Genomic DNA, 21,556 nt, shown 5'->3' on the forward strand with positions numbered 1-21,556 from the left:
TTCATGTATAGATTTTTAATATCTAAAGACAACAGAACACTGTGGGGAAAAAGGTTTTATCACACAATAGACTAACAAGATCTTTCCTATTACAAATAGCAAAGTTTTCTTCAAAAACAACATTTTGTTGTAACAACTGCAGTAAATATTTAGAAATCCGTTCTTCTGAGTTCCCTATAGCGTTAGAGATTGGGTGAATGGGATAGCCTGGTTTATGAGTCTTCACTTGCACACTTAGCCTGGGTCTTTAGGGTTCATGACTTTCAACTTTGTGGTGACATTAGGACCTAATATCATAGGACAGGCCATGAGACAAGTTATTAATTCTTTAGCATATGCCTCAGTTGGGTCATCATCTATTTGGCTAGATTCCCATAAAACATAATTAAGGATTTTATTTCTAGATACACTGCTGTCCATTAAAGTTATACCAACATGAAGGATAGCAAGTGACAAAATTTTAATTTTTGTAAATGATTAAATTTATAAGTGATTTGTGGCTGTACAGGATGCGAAATTTAGTATATAGAGCTGTGCGTCTGGCAGCTACAGTGACCCTAACCCAGTTGGGTATATAATCGAAATGACTTTGGATGGCGGATATGGGTACGTTATTTCACAGTGTTTCAGCTCTATTCGAGAGCTCATCAATTGTGAGTGGTGGTGTGCCAGTCCCTCAGTAACCTGCGACAAGATGTTTTCAATGGGAGTGAGAGCTGGAGTACATGCTGGCCAGGTCAACAGTTGAACATCCTCTATATTGAAGTAGGACAGTATAATACGGGCAATATAACACGGGAAACGTGCAGTCTTGTATTATCTCATTGAAAGATAACATCAAGGAGACCTTGTAGATAGGGCAGAGTCACTGACCCTAATGCATCGAAAGTGTATCAGCTGCTGTCCAAATTACCAGTTGTGTGAACAAGACATGATCGTGTTGTGTACCCATTGGTACCATCATGCCGAGTGCTGGGCCTATATGACTGTAACAAATGCAGTAGAGTAACATGTCTTTTCCTTAGAACCTGGACAAAAGGATAAATCCATCGTGATACCATACCCAAACCCAGGTATTGTCTGAACAGATGGTGTGGTACCATTTGTGTCCTGCGTCATCTCTCTGCTGTTGTGTTGAGGGTTGCCATTCTGACAGCCCATGGTGTTCCATATGTTGTTGCCACTGTTCATGTATATATTTCTGGTGTTACAAACAAGCTAATTTCCAGACTCCAGGTAAATGACGTGGCTGTATGATTTTGCCCAGTCGAGCGATCAATGTGACTGTCTGTCTGCAATATGTCCGTCTGTTGAGTACTCGTCAGGGTGCCATTGAGGTCCCACTTGCCATTGAGTATGACCCTCCTGAATCCGTCAATTTCGTATTTGCATGACAGGCATAGGGTCCTGCCTGCAATATCACAGAATGGCAAACTACACTCTCAATAGGCCGTAATCCTGCTGCTGCCGCCAAGTCCCAACAAGTACTGCTAGACATTTCTTCTTACTCAAGGCGTAACACAATCTTCTCACAAACAACTAACAATTGAATGCAATTGTAATTTGTGAATAAGAAAACCGCTACATAATCTTTCTTTATATAAACCATGTAGATGGCTTTATTATTACCTACTTGGTGCTCTTATGCTGAAATCCTAATCAACTGAATATCTAAGAATGTAGTAAATTTGATAGTCTTCACACAGACTTCATGGTGTTACAGTTTTAATGGCCAGCAATGTACATTGGTCTGTGGAGGCTTTAGACTGTTTTGCGTGCCAAGGTGATACTATGAGAGAGAGAGAGAGAGAGAGAGAGAGAGAGAGAGGGGGTGAGGAATTTTATGCTACCCAGAGTTTCAGTTTATGCAAACAGTTTCTTAATTTTGAAATTGTTACTGGTGCATGTGCTTCTTCAAATTGAGAATAAGTGAGGAGGAATGTTAGGATTGTAGTAAGCCTGCATAAGTACTTAAAAACATACAGATATACATGAGATAACTGCCTGATAATTACTCTATATGGTGTCCAAAAACTATTCACTGCTGCACTCCTGTCTTTGTGTTGTGCATAAATAATGTGTGGCTGTGTGTTCCCTTGTTAACTGTGTTTGGCCACTGTTGCACTAGAAATTGAACATACCTCTCAGTAATGATTTTGTTACTGAGTGTTGAGAAGATTATCACTAAACATCTAGTTAACTTCATATATTATTCTAAATGACATTGCAATTGTAAACCCTGTAGGAGATGCAGATTGAAGAACTGTCGTCATCCATTGAGCGTTGCAGAATGAACTCAGCAAACATGGAAAGTGCTCTCTCAGAACTTAAGGAAACTGTGAACATAAAATTCCATGAAATTAGTGTTTTGAAGGAAAACAATGAAGGTCTCATTAAACAAAAGAAGGACTTGGAGATAAAGTTAAAAAAACAGGAAGATGAATTGACAGCAATCAATTCCAAAGCAGAAGAATTGAATGAGACGCTTTCTCAGAGTCAGAGAGCATTAGAACTTAAGGAAGAGCGAATCCGTGGTTTAGAAACTGAACTTAGTGCAAAAGAGGATCAAATCCAAACTCTGACAGCAGTAAGTAAGAGTCTGTAGTAAATCTTTCAACTTTTGAATGCATTAAGCGTGAAAGCTAAAAAAAACTATAAACATGTTTTAATCTTTTACAGGAGAATCAAAAATTAACTGAAACAATTGAGAATCTTCAGAGAACAATACATACTAATGAAGAGTTTATCCAAGCTATTGGGATTCAACGAACTTCTTTAGAGACAGATTTGTTTGAACTCCAGAAAAGTATGGCTGAATTGGAGACAGAGAAGAAAAACAGTGAAGAAAGCTTTAAAACAGAAATTGCAGCTCTGGAGAATTCTCTGCAGGCCACACTTTCGGTAATTATCGCATATAATGGACCCACATTTGATCTGTACTTTCATGATTCTGTACCGCATGCGATTCAAATCTCTCAGGTACTGATGTTGCATGTCATCATCTCTCCCCTTCCCCAAGCCTCACCAACCTCCCCAAACCTTGCCCCCAGCCCACACTTCAAATTTTGCACCCAACGCACTGTTACTCGCCCTCCCCGCCGTGGCTCGCCCTCCCCGCCGTGGCTCGCCCTCCCCGCCGTGGCTCGCCCTCCCCGCCGTGGCTCGCCCTCCCCGCCGTGGCTCGCCCTCCCCGCCGTGGCTCGCCCTCCCCACCGTGGCTCGCCGTCCCCGCCGTGGCTCGCCGTCCCCGCCGTGGCTCGCCGTCCCCGCCGTGGCTCGCCGTCCCCGCCGTGGCTCGCCGTCCCCGCCGTGGCTCGCCGTCCCCGCCGTGGCTCGCCGTCCCCGCCGTGGCTCTACCTCCTCATCCCCCCTCCCAACTCCCCCTCTGTGCTCTTCCTCCGAACTCCCACCACATTCCCAACACACTCCTCACTTCTGCTCCCCACTCCCACAACAGGTTCTCCCTTATGACCTAGTCTACCCCCTCACCACTTGCCACCGGCACACCTCTAACTTGCCCTCACTACCTCTCCCAGCTTGCAATCACTATCCTCTCTCCACTCACCTCTACTACCCTTCCCCGATTCACCACCACCACCACCACCACCACCACCACCACCACCACCACCAGCACCACTCTATCCCAACTCGCCCCCACCCCCATCCCAACTCGCCCCGTCCCCCTATCCCCACTCGCCCCGTCCCCCTATCCCCACTCCCCCGACCACCTATCCCCACTCGCCCAGTCCCCCTATCCCCACTCGCGGCCCCCTACGTCTTCCCACTCGCGGCCCCCTACGTCTTCCCACTCGCGGCCCCCTACGTCTTCCCACTCGCGGCCCCCTACGTCTTCCCACTCGCGGCCCCCTACGTCTTCCCACTCGCGGCCCCCTACGTCTTCCCACTCGCGGCCCCCTACGTCTTCCCACTCGCGGCCCCCTACGTCTTCCCACTCGCGGCCCCCTACGTCTTCCCACTCGCGGCCCCCTACGTCTTCCCACTCGCGGCCCCCTACGTCTTCCCACTCGCGGCCCCCTACGTCTTCCCACTCGCGGCCCCCTTACCTCTCCCCACTCGCGGCCCCCTTACCTCTCCCCACTCGCGGCCCCCTTACCTCTCCCCACTCGCGGCCCCCTTACCTCTCCCCACTCGCGGCCCCCTTACCTCTCCCCACTCGCGCCCCCTTACCTCTCCCCACTCGCGCCCCCTTACCTCTCCCCACTCGCGCCCCCTTACCTCTCCCCACTCGCGCCCCGCCCCCATACCTCTCCCCACTCGCGCCCCCCTACCTCGCCCCCCTACCTCTCACCACATGCGCCACCCGTACCTCGCCCCCCTACCTCTCACCACACGCGCCACCCGTACCTCGCCCTCCTACCTCTCCCCACACGCGCCCTCCTACCTCTCCCCACACGCGCCCTCCTACCTCTCCCCACACGCGCCCCCCTACCTCTCCCCACACGCGCCCCCCTACCTCTCCCCACACGCGCCCCCCTACCTCTCCCCACACGCGCCCCCCTACCTCTCCCCACACACGCCCCCCTACCTCTCCCCACACCTGCCCCCCTACCTCACCCCACTCGCGCCCCCCCCACCTCTCCCCACTCGCGCCCCCCCCACCTCTCCCCACTCGCGCCCCCCCTACCTCTCCCCACTCGGGCCCCCCCCCTACCTCTCCCCACTCGCGCCCCCCCTACCTCTCCCCCCTACCTCTCCCCACTCGCGCCCCCCCTACCTCTCCCCACTCGCGCCCCCCCCCTACCTCTCCCCACTCGCGCCCCCCCCCTACCTCTCCCCCCTACCTCTCCCCACTCGCGCCCCCCCTACCTCTCCCCACTCGCGCCCCCCCTACCTCTCCCCACCCGCGCCCCCCCTACCTCTCCCCACACGCGCCCCCCCTACCTCTCCCCAACCGCGCCCCCCCTACCTCTCCCCACTCGCGTCCCCGACCTCTCCCCACTCGCGCCCCCGACCTCTCCCCACTCGCGCCCACCTACCTCTCCCCACTCGCGCCCACCTACCTCTCCCCACTCGCGCCCACCTACCTCTCCCCACTCGCGCCCACCTACCTCTCCCCACTCGCGCCCACCTACCTCTCCCCACTCGCGCCCACCTACCTCTCCCCACTCGCGCCCACCTACCTCTCCCCACTCGCGCCCACCTACCTCTCCCCACTCGCGCCCACCTACCTCGCCCCACTCGCAGCCCCCTACCTCTAACTCGCCCACTCGCAGCCCCCTTCCTCTAACTCGCCCACTCGCAGCCCCCTTCCTCTACCTTACCCCAATTACCTCTACCGACTAACCCCCTCTTCCCCTTACCCTCTCCCCACTTACCACCACTACCACCTTTCCCCACTCCCTCCCCTCCCCCCTTCCCCACTCCCTCCCCCCTTCCCCACTCCCTCCCCCTTCCCCACTCCCTCCCCTTCCCCCTTCACCACTCCCTCCCCTTCCCCCTTCACCACTCCCTCCCCTCCCCCCTTCACCACTCCCTTCCCTCCCCCCTTCACCATTCCCTCCCCCCTTCACCACTCCCTTCCCCATGCCCCACTACTTCCTCCATGCCCCACTACCTCCTCCATTCCCCACTCCCTCCCCCCTTCACCATTCTCTCCCTCATGCTCCACTACCTCCTCCATTCCCCACTCCCTGACACCTCTCCCCACTCCCTCACACCTGTCCCCACTCCCTGACACCTCTCCCCACTCCCTCACACCTCTCACCACTCCCTCACACCTGTCCCCACTCCCTCCCTCCCCATAACCCCCCCGGGCCCACTTACCCTGCACCCACTCCGTCCCCCTAACCATCCCGCGCCCACTAACCATGCACTCACTCACCCCTGCCCCCACCTCCCACCCCCACCCCTTGCCCCTGTCCCTGTCCCCACTCACCCCCCCCACCCAACCCCACTCACCCCCATCCCTCATCCCCACTCACCCACTCGCTCGCCCTTTCCCCACTCGCTCGCCGCTTCCCCACTCGCTTGCCCCTTCCCCACTCGCTCGTGCCTTTTCCACTTTCACCTCCAGCCCCTCCGCACCTTTGCCACCCACCTTTCACCACACACAACCCTGCCACTACCCACCTTCACCACTCCCCTGCCAACATCCCCCATTGCCATTCCCACACTGGCTGCCACCACTGTCTTGTCCACCATCACTGCCCCTTTCATCTGGCTCTGCCCCGTCCCTCACTGCTCCTTCCCCCCTTTTGCAGATAATGTTACTTTGTTCATTGACATTTGTTCGTACTGTGTTCTAATTTTTCTTTATGCATGTATTCCAAATACATCTTTTTCTTATGAGAATTATTATTTGTTTTTATTTAAGTTTGGTCTTACTGGTAAAATTTCTATCAGACTCCTGCTTGTACTGTATGTGGGTGTCTTTCTGTCATCTACACCTGGTGCTCTCAAGTACATTGCCTTAAGCACTTTGCATTACTAAACTGTTAGTATAAATACCAATTTTATTAAGCTTCGCAATATAAAATGGTTTGTTCAGTGCTTTTTAGTCCTCCCCCTCTCCACCACACTCACTCCCGAGTATTAGTTCTTGTTTCCTGTATTCCTTGAGTTGAGTTATTGCTCCTGGGTTATCATTTAATATTCTCTTGCCTGCCGATTTATCTGCAAGTTTCTCTCTACCTGCCCCGCTCCCTCCCCTTTTTTTGTACATGGCTTTCTGAGAATATGTATTTCTCATGTCTAAATTAGTAACAGCCTAATGTAATTCATATAAAATAAACTATGTTCAATTGTACACATTTTTCATACAAATTTTCTTTTTGCAACTTATACCAATATTAAACCATGACATGTTTGTAATTCCAGGAAACTCAGTCTCTAAAACAGGAGCTTGAACATGTATCTCAACTTAAGAATAAGCTCTCAGAAGAGTACAATGACCTGGAGAAGGCTAGGGACACTGAGGTACAAGCAATGAAGAGTGAGTGTCAGAAGCTTCAGTCTGAAATCGAAAACAAAGAATCAGAAAAAAGTGAACTACAGGACAGTCTGGTAAGCATTGTTCGGATTGTTTTTAATTAATTATTGATGTGCAGTTTTTTTGACCTCCTGTTACTCGAAGGTGCAGAACTAACAGTGAGATTAGCAGCATTCTTTATAAAGATGGGAGGGAAATGTTGAAATTCCTAATTTTAAAAGTAATTCAAAAGAATTTTCCATTTTTTTGGATTTGATTTCTTCATGTACACATCAATTTCTAACAATTGAACACCTGTTTATGGTAGATGTCAGCAAGTGGCTCAGTCACACACTACCCGTCTGTACATCAATGTTGTGGGTAGCAAAACAGTTTATCACTGACAACAGTTAAACATTGATTGGTAATTTTGTTTAATGATGTACCCTACACACTATCGGTTTGACAACACATTTTAATGTGTCTGAATAAACCAGTGGCCACATTGATTCTGTAGTTTCATTTTTTTGTAAGGTTAATGCAGAGTGCCCTTTTTGTTTCATGTGCCACTGGATGCAACACAAATTATTCTTTACTTGCTCAATTGTCTAGTCAAGTTTAAACTATTTTAGAACACATTCACAAATGCTACAAGCCAGGAGACAGTGATGTGCAACTTCACCCAGTAAGTTGCAAGCCGATAAATTCCAGAGCATGCAAAGTCTGTTGTGCACAAGAAACATATAGTCTCAGTTGCATCCAAACCGGATTCTAAGTCTGAAGCTAATCAGTTAACACAATAAAATAATGGTCCATAAAGGAGTGCTTTGTGTAAGCATACAAACTACTTTCTAGCTGGAGAGCAAGTTTATTTAAAGCAGCCAAGAACAAAAGGATTTGCCCATCTGAGTTGCGACTTTGTGGCCTCTGCTGCCACAAAGTGCAGTGACTATGCTCCACTCCTTATCAAGAAAACTTACCAATTCCACCTCCATATTGTTGGCTGCTTGTGGAATATCCTTCTCACACTTGACAGGAATATAATATTCCTCCTCTCTTTAACTGTCCTTCAAGAGCTTGAGCAGCATAGGAGGCGACACTGTTTTGTGTCATTCACTTTGTTCAATGGTGGTAACAGAAACTGGCAGGGGGATTAAGTAGAGTGTCATGGCAAAAAGTGAACCATGCTGGTGCTGGCCACCACCATCACTATAGGAGCCAAAAACTGTATGGGATGAGAGACTGTCTCATTTTCCATGGGCGGCCCCTGTTTCTGCCAGGACTTTGCTGTTTCGCCACTGAAATATGTGGCAGGAGCTGGGCTCGTGACAGGGTAGAGCTGCCTGTGACAATTGCAGTCACAAGGTAGGACTATTTTGTTGATGCCACAGTATGCTGTTGGGTGTTGACATAAAACCAGAAATACTTGTTCCTAAAGTTGGCTTAGCTGGGGCATTACATTCTGCTGGTGTTGCGCAGCCAAAGCTGATTTGGTCCTGCCACGATATCACATTTGACACCCTCTATGTTCAACATCAATGCACAGTGTTGACACCAGAATTTTTGCTGAATATGCAAGCCAAGGCAGGGGTGCCTGACCAGTAATTCGGATGCATTTGGTGGACCAGGTATGCAACGTTGGGCGTAACAGCTTGAGTAACTTTCACGCTCATCACATGGGTGACAGTTCAGCTGGGCAGTGACCATCAATAAGGAGGACATACTTGTTCAATGCTAGGAAGTGAGTAAGAGCTTCCTCAGAGAATGTCAGTCCTGCAACACATGCATGCGAAATCGTCTGCTTCTGGGCAGAGTTTTTCACCATGGCCCAAGCCAAATATGAAAACAGGTACATGTGGATTTTTTTTGTACCATTCAAAGGACCATGTGACTTCTGCATCTGAGTTCGGGTCAGCTTCCATATTTGCCACCAGCAAAGAGGAGGGGTGGCCAGTGAATAATGCCTTTGCACTGTCAAAACTGGCAGTATTCAGATGCAAAAAATTGGGGACTACTATCAGAGACTGTCGTATGAAGTGCAGCTTCTATTGCAAAGAAATTAGACAGGACCTGAATTATTGTAACAGTGGTTGTGGAAAATATTCAGGCCACATAGGGAAAATTGGAAAGGGTGGTTACTACCAGAAGCCACATTGCGGCTTTGAACAGTCCAGCAATATCCACTTGCACCATGGCAAAAAATGCTGTACTGGTCAGACCGATTTTGCACACTTGCATTGCAGGACTGGACGGTTCATTCTATCTGCACAGCTTTTCTCAGCTGGCAAATATGACATCTTGCCATGGTCTTCATGTGCCTCATTGTCCACGCTAACACTGCAGGTGGTGAAGGACTTGGGACCAATGTGCTGGTGGTATAACAACTCCACACACTGTATCCAACAGCAGGATGTTGTCAACAGCATTAAAGTGGTTTCACAAGGAGAAATACATTCTGAAAAGAGAGTCAGAGCCACTGACAGTATGTTCTGGCAACCCTGCTGAATTGAAAACGACACCCTGCATCATGAACCATGACTAAGATGTCAGCAGTCGTATCCTTTATATTTTCACCAATGGGGAAGTTAACAGCCTCCTGCTTATAGAAGTCCACCTCTATATGTCACAAGACCCTATAGCTTATTCTGTGTTGAACTTCAAAGTTTAGTCACGGTAGTGCAGTAAGTGGCTCCATTTATTGCTGTCCCTTGCTGCGTAAACTTGACTAACAAGACTCCATGTCCATAACAAAACACAGTTGCCTCAATCTTGTGTGTTGAGATTGTCTGCTTGGTGATAATGTTATCTAAAAATTGATCATCTTCCTTGTGATATCAGCCCTGAAAGTCAAATGCACAAACTATTCTTTCCATTTTCTGTTCCTCAGTAAGCAGTCTGGGAACCCAACATGCACACTGTTTGCGAAATCGCAACTTTGTAGAGAGAATTTTGTGCAAAATTGTTCTACCCACACTCCGAAATTTGAGTACTAGAGTTGAGATTGTGAACCATTGGCCTTCATGATTCTTTTCATCTGTGGCTTTGACCAAATCGTTTGAGATCAGTAATAGTAGGCCTGATCATGGCTCACCATGGACACTTTTCCATCCAGCCATGTAATCTCTTCCCTGCTTATGTACTTTGTTATCACTCATCATATTGGGCTCATATGCCTCACTTATTTGTCAGTGAAATTCTGCTGATGTAGCATTCCTTGCTGTCAAAAACTGAATCTTTGACTGTATTTCACATTCGGTGGGCTGATCATTTGTTTTAAACATTTTGAACTGGCACTGTAGACAGCACACTGTGATAATACCAAAAAGACACTGGAAGTTGGTGCACATGCGCATTTCAGTTTTCACATGACATTCAATTAGCTATGGCGATTCGGACCTTACTTCGTAGATATTTTATTTGATTTGACGAAGGCATTTGATTGTGTGGACTGTGTAATACTTTTGCATAAATGAGAACATTATTTAATTAGGAAAAGTGCTGAACAATGGTTTGCTTCATAACTGGAAATTAGGAAGCAGAATGTAGTCCTCCAGTGTAAACAAACAGGGAATACATTTGAATCTGACTGGGATCATATAAAGTGGCAGGTGCCCAGCATTATGTTCTGGGTTAATTGCATTTCTTGATATGTATCAATAATCAGCCACTAAACATGAAAATGATAGAAAATTTTTCTCTTTGCAGATGACAAAAATGGTATTTTGGAAGACATGGAATGTAATGTAAATGATCTAGCTAATAGGATAGTCAGTAACATCAGCAAGATACTTCAAAGATAACGGATTAACACTTCAACTACAGCAAAACAAAATACATACAATTTCTGTCCTGGAACACTTACAAAAACAAAACTTTACTGTCCCAAATGGTCATTAAAGATGACCATTTTAGATTCTTAAAACTCTGAGGGTAGATGAAAAGCTTTAATTGAAGTATAGTGTTCAAGATCTTTTGCAGAAACTGAATGATGCTGTCCTCTCCACTGACTCTGGTAGTGAAACATAGAACTTGCTTGCTTACTCTCATACTATTATCTAATTTGGTGTTATATTTGGGGGCAACTCTGTGCACATACCAAAAATACTCTTAGCACAGAGGAGGACAGCCAGGCAGATCTGTGGTGTCAGTTCACAACCTTTCTATAGGCCACTGCTCTGGTATCTCAAAATTCTAACTCTGCCATCCCTGTACATATACTCAATCACGGGATTTGTTGTTGATAGTATTGACTCATTTAGAAGAAAGTGCAATATTGATTTAGAGAACACTAGACCCCCAAAAGTGATTTGTACTTGGTAAAACAATTTCTTAAGCAATGTACAGGAAGGTGTGCGCTATTCAACAGGTTTCATTTTCAGTAAGCTTCCAGCAGAACTGAGAAAATGAGTGATATACAGCAAGTCATAAAATCTGAATTGAAAAGTTTCCTTTGAAACACTCTACTTCTATTCTGTACGGGGTTCCTCACAGTAGGTAGGATCTTTTCTCAGTAATGAGTTATTTACTCGTATACTCTCTCATAACTTTTTTTGGTATTTTACTAATGCAGTAGATTAAAACTGAAGAAACTGCAAAAGGGTGGGAATTTAAGGAGAATAGGACCTGGATAAACTGAAAGAACCAGAGTTTGTAGAGGGTTTCAGAGAGTATTAGGGAACAATTGACAAGAACGGGGGAAAGAAATATAGTAGAAGAAGAATGGGTAGCTTTGAGAGATGAAATAATGAAGGCAGCAGAGGATCAAGTAGGAAAAAATATGAGGGCTGGTAGAAATCCTTGGGTAACAGAAGAGATATTGAATGTAATTGATGAAAGAGAAAATATAAAAATGCAGTAAATGAAGCTGGCAAAAAGGAATACAAATGTCTCAAAAATGAGAATGACAGGAAATGCAAAATGGCTAAGCAGCAATGGCTAGAGACACATATTTCTAGGGGTAAGATAGATATTGTCTACAGGAAAATTAGAGAGACCTTTGGAGCGAAGAGAACCACTTGTTTGAATATCAAGAGCTCAGATGGAAAACCTGTTCTAAGCAAAGAAGGGAAAGCAGAAAGGTGGAAGGAGTATATAGAGGGTCAGTACATGTGCAATGTACTTGAGGGCAATATTATGGAAATGGAAGAGGACATAGATGAAGATGAAATGGGAGATATGATACTGCGTGAAGAATTCGACAGAGCATTGAAAGACCTAAGTCGAAACAAGGCCCCAGGAGTAGACAACATTCCATTAGAACTACTGATAACCGTCAGAGAGCCAGCCCTGACAAAACTCTACCATCTGGTGAGCAAGATGTACGAGACAGGTGATGTACCCTCAGACTACAAGAAGAATATAATTATTCCAATCCCAAAGAAAGCGGGTGTTTACAGGTGTCAACATTACCGAACTATCAGTTCAATAAGTCATGACTGTAAAATACTAACATGAATTCTTTACAGACAAATGGAAAAAATGGGTAGAAGGTGACCTCGATGAAGATCAGTCTGGATTCAGTAGAATTGTTGGAACATATGACCCTATGACTTATCTTAGAAGATAGGTTAAGGAAAGGCAAACCTACGTTTCTAGCATTTGTAGACTTAGAGAAAGCTTTTGACAATGTTGACTGGAATACTCTCTTTCAAAAATTCTGAAGGTGGCAGGTGTCAAATACAGGGAGTGAAAGGCTATTTACAATTTGTACAGAAATGAAATGGCAGTTATGAGAGTTGAGGGCCATGAAAGGAAAGCAGTAGTTGGGAAGGGAGTGAGACAGGGATGTAGCCCATCCCTGATGTTATTTAATCTGTATATTGAGCAAACAGTAAAGAAAACAACAGAAAAATTTGGAGTAGGAATTAAAATCGACAGAGAACAAATAAAAACAATGAGGTTTGCCAGTGACATTGTAGTTCTGTCAGAGACACCAAAGGACCTGGAAGAGCAGTTTAACAGAATGGATAGTGTCTTGAAAGGAGTATATAAGATGAACATCAACAAAAGCAAAACGAGGATAATGGAATGTAGTCGAATTAAATCAGGTGATGCTGAAGGAATTACATTAGGAAGTAAGACTCTTCAAGTAGTAGATGAGTTTTGGTATTTGGGAAGCAAGATAATTGATGATGGTCAAAGTAGAGAGGATATAAAATGGAGACTGGCAGTGGCAAGGAAAATGTTTCTGAAGAAGATAAAATTATTAACACTGAGTATATATTTAAGAGTCGGGAAGTCTTTTCTGAAAGTATTTGTATGGAGTGTAGCCACCTATGGTAGTGAAACATGGACGATAAATATTTTAGACAAGAAGAGAACAGAAGCTTTTGAAATGTGGTGCTACAGAAGAATGCTGAAGATTAGATGGGTAGATCACGTAACTAATGAGGAGGACTGAATAGAATTGGCGAGAAGAGGAATTTGTGGCACAACTTGACTAGAAGAACGGATCAGTTGGTAGGACATGTTCTGAGGCATCAAGGGGTCACCAGTTTAGGACTGGAGGACACCATGGAGGGTAAAAATTGTAGGAGGAGACCAAGAGATTAATACACTAAGCAGATTCAGAAGGATGTAGGCTGCATTAGTTACTTGGAGATGAAGAAGCTTGCACAGGATAGAGTTGCGTGGAGAGCTGCATCAAACCAGTCCCTGGACTAATGCATGTGTTTATAAATTTTATAATTAGCATTCTGTAAACTATGTACTGACTCATTTTATGACCAAGTAACTTTGGCTCACATGACCCCACAGAACATGATACATGAATAGGTAAATAACTCTAACTTAAATGTCAGACAAAGAATAAGATGTGTCTTTGTTTTTGAAACCATCACTTCAGAGCTATGAAGGTGAAGCTTAGATTGACAGGAAAAATTTTCATTTTCTAATTTTTGTTTGAGGGCTTCGTTTGTTGAGAGAGAGAGTAATAGAATTTCATGCTGTTAGTTATTCATACTGGCAGTATTTTGTGATTTTTCTTTTTGTGATTTCATTGAAAAGTGTGTCTTGAATATATTGTTCTGCATTATCTGTTGTTTCAGCTTTCTGCTGAAAGAAAAACTTCTAAACTTCTTGATGAACTAAAAGTCAGCAATGAAAGTTTAATAGCTGCAGAGAGAGCTCATTCAGAGAAAACTGCAGTTCTTCAAACTGCTCTTGATGAAGTTGCAGGAGAAAAACTTGGTATGTCATTCATGAGCCATTATAGAAATTTTTCTTCGTTTACATTATACACTCCTGGAAATGGAAAAAAGAACACATTGACACCGGTGTGTCAGACCCACCATACTTGCTCCGGACACTGCAAGAGGGCTGTACAAGCAATGATCACACGCACAGCACAGCGGACACACCAGGAACCGCGGTGTTGGCCGTCGAATGGCGCTAGCTGCGCAGCATTTGTGCACCGCCGCCGTCAGTGTCAGCCAGTTTGCCGTGGCATACGGAGCTCCATCGCAGTCTTTAACACTGGTAGCATGCCGCGACAGCGTGGACGTGAACCGTATGTGCAGTTGACGGACTTTGAGCGAGGGCGTATAGAGGGCATGCGGGAGGCCGGGTGGACGTACTGCCGAATTGCTCAACACGTGGGGCGTGAGGTCTCCACAGTACATCGATGTTGTCGCCAGTGGTCGGCGGAAGGTGCACGTGCCCGTCGACCTGGGACCGGACCGCAGCGACGCACGGATGCACGCCAAGACCGTAGGATCCTACGCAGTGCCATAGGGGACCGCACCGCCACTTCCCATCAAATTAGGGACACTGTTGCTCCTGGGGTATCGGCGAGGACCATTCGCAACCGTCTCCATGAAGCTGGGCTACGGTCCCGCACACCATTAGGCCGTCTTCCGCTCACGCCCCAACATCGTGCAGCCCGCCTCCAGTGGTGTCGCGACAGGCGTGAATGGAGGGACGAATGGAGATGTGTCGTCTTCAGCGATGAGAGTCGCTTCTGCCTTGGTGCCAATGATGGTCACATGCATGTTTGGCGCCGTGCAGGTGAGCGCCACAATCAGGACTGCATACAACCGAGGCACACAGGGCCAACACCCGGCATCATGGTGTGGGGAGCGATCTCCTACACTGGCCGTACACCACTGGTGATCGTCGTGGGGACACTGAATAGTGCACGGTACATCCAAACCGTCATCGAACCCATCGTTCTACCATTCCTAGACCGGCAAGGGAACTTGCTGTTCCAACAGGACAATGCACGTCCGCATGTATCCCGTGCCACCCAACGTGCTCTAGAAGGTGTAACTCAACTACCCTGGCCAGCAAGATCTCCGGATCTGTCCCCCATTGAGCATGTTTGGGACTGGATGAAGCGTCGTCTCACACGGTCTGCACGTCCAGCACGAACGCTGGTCCAACTGAGGTGCCAGGTGGAAATGGCATGGCAAGCCGTTCCACAGGACTACATCCAGCATCTCTACGATCGTCTCCATGGGAGAATAGCAGCCTGCATTGCTGCGAAAGGTGGATATACACTGTACTAGTGCCGACATTGTGCATGCTCTGTTGCCTGTGTCTATGTGCCTGTGGTTCTGTCAGTGTGATCATGTGATGTATCTGACCCCAGGAATGTGTCAATAAAGTTTCCCCTTCCTGGGACAATGAATTCACGGTGTTCTTATTTCAATTTCCAGGAGTGTATGTTAAAGAACGAGCCTTACCTGCTGTACTTTTGGATGTAATTTCTCCAAATAATTTTGCTCCTAATTTCTTGATGAATAAATTAAAGAAATCAGCATCTGTTGGTGACATATTGTTTATTAAAAATCATTATTAGTTTTGACTTTGCAGCTGTCATTAGTTCTAAAAATCAAAAATGTAAACAAAACAAAGTTTCAGCAAAATATTTAAAGGAAAGAAACAGACATTAAATCTGTGAAAATAGTTAACATGTTACCCTCTAAGTACAGCAGTGACACATAGGTTTCTAGTCAATATTGAAAAGAATAAGAGTAGAAAGTGTGTACATAAAGATGAAAGTTAAGATTTTCAGCACTGTGTCTGTAAATGTACAATTCCAAAGCATCTTGCTTTATGTATTGACTGTGTGCCTGTTGTTGATGCTGCACTCAGTGGGTAACTTCTTCACTTTTTTCCTCGACATCTAATATGTCCTTCTTCTTGTTTCATTAATTTATGGATATGTTTTTCGTTAACATTTTTAGGTCTTATGATGACTTCAAAGCCAAAAACTATCATGAATTTTAGTAAAGTAATATGTGACAAAGACCTCATTTCACTTAAATGAGTGCTATAAAGTAAGAATTTTTAGTTTCTAAGGATATGCCATAAATGAATAAAATTCATATATGGGTTATATTCATATCAACATTTTTGTTTAAATAGGAACGTCAAGGTGTGAAACAAGAGGAGTAACTTACCTCTTGAAACTAAAAGTTGTACTTCGTTTTTCTTCATCTCACTCATGGTGTAGAGAAAAACTGTTCACATTCTGTACAAATGTCATGTGTTAACAAGAAGATTGCATTGTCAGTAATACTGGTATATTAAAAAGATGTGACCACTTATTGCTCCCAATTGCAGATTCATTACTATTGTAGTGCCATGTAATTTGTGATTTTCACATATATACGCACACCTCATGTTCATGAATTCTCATCTGTCTTTATCCTTTCAAGATATGAAATTACTTTGTATTTCTAAATGTGTTGGAAATAGTTAACTTTGTAACATTTCACATTTGTTCTCATACAGTATATATTTTTGAAAGCTGTGGTGCAGTGCAGCATAGTGGTTAGCATCACTGGCTTTTGCACTGCGTGTCACCAATTCAAACTTGAGCACCAGCAGTTATTTGTCATTTAATATCTATCATTTCTTCAAGTACCTTATGTTTGTATATTCTGCAGTATATGATGTTTAGCTGCACTCTCTGTCCAGGAAGCCAGTTCTGTTCTGCCTGTATATTAGTGTCCGTAACAAAAAGTACTTTCAGTTCTAAGTGTTGCATTTCATTGATGACCCTGCCTTCAGATTTCGACTTGATTTTGGCTTTGACATGACATGGTTTGGTGGAGAAGCTTGGTACTTCAAAACATCAACATGACCTTGTCTACAACTAGGGAATGTAAGAGCCATTGCCTGCAGGGACATTGTTCCTAATATCTTTATACAAAGGACTCAGATGGACTCCAAAACAGCAGTAAGTCACCAGTACATCAGGTATCCATCATTGTTTTCTGTAGACGATGGTCAGGACTCAGCAAAATTATTGAAAGGATTCAGCTGAATTGCCAAATACAGCAGATGGGATGACATTATGTGTTTGACAAATTGGCAATTTTACTTGGATCGCACAGCCTAGCAATGGTTTGAGCAGCTCAATAGCTGGGACAAATTCCAGGTCAAATGTAGGAAAACATTTGGCAACAATCAGCATCTAGCCTGCTTTGTGGAAGAACAACTGCAGGACAAGTTTTGGCCCTATACCAAATTGTGAATACGAATATGACGGAAGCCAAAAAAGTCACACTTCATGAAAGGCGTTGCACAAGACATGTACCTAGCTCTTCTGGTAAAGGATGCCACAGTGACCAAGGAATTTTGGTGGTGCCAGCACATTGAGGAAACGCAATAGAAAAGTGTTGCACAAAAGGATATAAATATGACCTACTGCCTAATGTGGTCCTTAATGGCAGTTCTGGAAGACCTCTGTGAGATCACCTCTGTCATATGCCAGATAGTAAGATAACAGATACAGCAGTATATGGCAGCCAGAAATGTTGGTCCAAGTACACAAGAGATAGCAGTGTTGAATGTTGACCCCATACATCAGGAGGTAATAGAGAATGATGAAAATGAGGTGTATCAATCTTAAGCAACACTCTCCACCACTAGCCAAACATACCAGGAAGAATGGAGTCAGCCACCTTGTACTTATGCTGCAGCCATCAAACAACAACTCAGCATCCGACCAACACAGGTACAACCAACTCCTATGCATAGTATAATTGTCTGTGTAAGAACAGACATTTGGAGGACAGAGGAAAAACAAGCCGTGTGCTTCCTCTGTGTGCACCCTGGGCATGTTGTACACTACTGCAGAGAAAGAATGCACATTTTCAACAACTACTACACCACCAGACACCATCCATCTTGGCAGTTTTATTCACGCTAGTCAGCCACTGATGATTATAGTCAACCTCTGGGGCAAAGCCTGTAGCTGTATCCAGGATAAGGTTACTCCCCAACATGCTGTAGTTGTTCCCCATCATGGTACAGAGGTGCTAGCTGCACACCCAGCTTCTGAATAAAGGAAAACTAAGCAAAGCAACCATCTGGTATTTATTTATTTATTTATTTATTCTTCACTATTACAGTCCATTATTTGAAAAGCTAAAATAGGCACACTTTCTTGTATAATAATAAATTTATATATTAACTACTTATTTCTGATATTTATATTTTTAATACTAAACAACTACTACCACTACAGTACTATAACAAATGCTTAACTAGTAACCCAGCGACTAATACTACTTTAAGCATGATGGAATCTGTTCTCTGTTTTTTCATTTATTTCACTGCACTTAACCTGTAGGTGGTTGTCCCTGCTACTGGATCGCCTCATACTACCCTGGTCAACAGCAATCGTCTGCTGAATTCCTTGGGCATTGGGCAGCACTTCAGTAGCATTTCCTCTGTAACAAGTAATTCCACCAATCACTGTTACATTTCGGAAGTCCACATGATCACTTGAACCAACAAAATGCAAATTCTTGAGAAACTATTTGATTCAGTGGTCATTGACCTCAATTGTCTTGTCTCCATCTGGAGAGTATGTTGTCTAACCGGGATGGCAGCATGTTAACCTGTGGTTGAATGCCTCATGAAGTCTTCCTTGGCCTTCTCAAATACTGCGGCTGCAATACCATCCAAGATGTGCCAGGTCGACTCGCTTCTTAGTGCTACTTTGCAATCCAACATCCTTAATGTCTGACAGCCATTACCTGCCACCTCATCATAGAGCATGCAGCCCCCACCCCAATGTGTGTTCTAGTGTGCCCACACTGCTGCAGATGCAGCTATCATTCATCTACCTTTTGATTTTGTTTAGATAGCATATGGGCCATGACCAGTCATGTAATGTATCAGTCCACTCGATGGGTTAAGAAATCTCATTTTTAGTCTCTCCCTGATGTTAGGGAGAAATTTGTATGTTCTCCTGCCTGTGCCTGAAGTGTGCCATTTATTTTGCTATAGTTGCAATATGCGATCTTCTACCAACTTTTTCGTGTTGATCTTAGTTCCAAGCATTCTTCATACTTCCATGTGATTGCTGTTATTTAACTATAAGGGGCATTCAAACAGAAATGAGCCAGAGGCACAATTATAGAAACCAGTATCTGTATGTTAGAAGTATTGACCCTGGCTGTTGAGACACTTGTCCCACTCAGACACAAGGCGGCGAATGGCTGTCTCATAAAATTCCTTGAGGCTGCGACGTTAACCAGTTCAGCACATACAGCTGGACGTCTTCACCTGAGGTGAATTGTTTGCCCCTCAGAGCCTTTTTAAGGGGGTCAAAAATGGCACCCTTCTGATTCACTTCATGCAGCACGGGACAACAGCGAATGTCGAGCATCACTTGCAAATGTTGACCACCCTTCGCCAGGCGATCAAATCAAATCAAAACGACCAGGCAATCTCACCAGTGGGGTCATTCTGCTCCTCGACAATGCAAAGTCTCATATGGCCAACACAGTCACGGCACTCCTGCAGAAATTCAAATTGGAGGTTGTTGTCCACCCTCCATACAGTTTGGACCTCTCTCCCTGTGATTACACCATTTTTGGTCCCCTTAAAAAGGCTCCAAGGGGCAAACGATTCACCTCAGACGACGATGTCCAGCTGTACGTGCGGAACTGGTTAACATTGCAGCCCCGGGAATTTTATGAGACACTCAATCACCACCTCGTATCACAGTGGGACAAGTGTCTCATCAGCCAGGACCAATACTTCTAACATACAGGTACTGGTTTCTATAATTATGCTTCCTGCTCATTTCTTTTTGAATACCTCTTATAGTATAAAAGGATCCCCTTTCCAAAATTCTAGGTCCAGTGGGCATATTCCTAGAATTACTAACAAGGCATCATTCAGGGTAGCACAGAAGGTGCCCATTAATCACGGTACCACTCCTCATTGAACTCTCCTTGCTAATGAGGCCAGTTTTACTAGCTGTACTCTATGAACCTAAATGCTTGCGCCATATCCTACAATGGATGCAAATATCGATTGGTGGTACGTTCTGATTGTTTTCAAGGGAAGCCAAAATTGCCTGTTTGCAATGGTTATAATTTTATTCATCACATTTATACCTTTTCTGCCTGCTTTCTCTATATGATGTGCAAAGTTAAATGTTCATCCAGAAATACCCCTAGACATCTCATTGCTGCACTTCACCTGATTGTTACGTCATTTAATTTTATTGTAGTGTTCCTTGCTAGATTCCCTTCCAGCAGGAGGTATGTTGTTTTGTATGGTGCTAATGACAGTTTTAACACTTCAGCACCAGCCCTGAAGTTCACGGAGTGCCGAATATATTGTATGATAAACCTCTTCCTTCAAAAACATTTCTACCACCTCTGTGTTACCACATTTCTACTAAGATTGCAGTACAGTACACTTGAGGTGCTTATTTGCTTCCAACACCCGGAGTGGAATGCGTAAGTTCTAATAAAAGTTCACCAACCTGTAGTCTTCTTCAGGTGTTGTCCCCTGTGCAGAAAACAACACAAAGCCATGATTCCATAATCTTGAGGCTTTAAGAAACTGTTTGCGAGGAACTGTTATTTTAGAAATGATTAAATTTCCAATCAGTTTGTTTCTGCGGGTTGCCACTCGCTTTTTTTTTTTTTTTTTTTTTGCAGAACACGAGAAACTGCTCAGTTACATTCCACATTAGAGTCACAAATAATTTCTATTCTTCAACAAAGTAATGAACCGCATATCACTGCAGTTACAATCATACTATCCTCAACTACATGTCCGTACAACCATAAATTGCTAATAAAGTCTTAACCTGACACTGACCACAGCAGATAACATGTCTGTCCTCGGAGGCTTCTCAACCAGCTCTCACATTTACTACAAATCATACATTATTAATAAAGTCATGTCTGAAAGAACAGATACCTTCTTAGTATATATAAAGTTAAGGCTCACCGGCCACTTGACCATCTTCTTCTTTTGTGCGAATGCACAAACAGTGCCCGAACTCTTTACAGGAATCGGCAACGCGCCACAAATGAGTATAATGGGCGGGGGCACTACGAATGTAGTGCGGGACAATAAGTTGAGAATCTGGGTTTCGCGAGAGGCGTGCCAGAGATAAATTCCTGCAGTTGCGCTATCCTCTGTGTCCTCAGTGGCTCAGATGGATAGAGCATCTCCCATGTAAGCAGGAGATCCCGGGTTCGAGTCCCAGTCGGGGCACACATTTTCATCTGTCCCCATTGATGTATGTGTTCATTTCATTGTAAAGTCTTAATTGACACTGACTATGGCAGACAACATGTCGGTCCTCTGACACTGCCAAACCGACTCTCACATTTATAAACTAGACATTGCAAATCAAGTTTTAAC

General features: G+C 44.8%; 1 protein-coding gene across 1 annotated transcript in view; it reads left to right on the top strand.

The window, feature by feature from the left end:
• LOC126470101 (early endosome antigen 1-like) overlaps positions 1-21,556 on the top strand; it is a 208,493-nt gene that overhangs the window by 171,612 nt on the left and 15,325 nt on the right. The window contains exons 11-14 of the mRNA XM_050097673.1: positions 2,246-2,587; positions 2,680-2,901; positions 6,838-7,023; positions 13,975-14,116. Coding sequence (XP_049953630.1) covers positions 2,246-2,587; positions 2,680-2,901; positions 6,838-7,023; positions 13,975-14,116 — 892 coding nt within the window. The remainder of the gene's footprint in view (positions 1-2,245; positions 2,588-2,679; positions 2,902-6,837; positions 7,024-13,974; positions 14,117-21,556) is intronic.

The sequence above is a fragment of the Schistocerca serialis genome, chromosome 3 (genome assembly GCF_023864345.2).
Source record: "Schistocerca serialis cubense isolate TAMUIC-IGC-003099 chromosome 3, iqSchSeri2.2, whole genome shotgun sequence".
NCBI lineage: Eukaryota > Metazoa > Arthropoda > Insecta > Orthoptera > Acrididae > Schistocerca > Schistocerca serialis.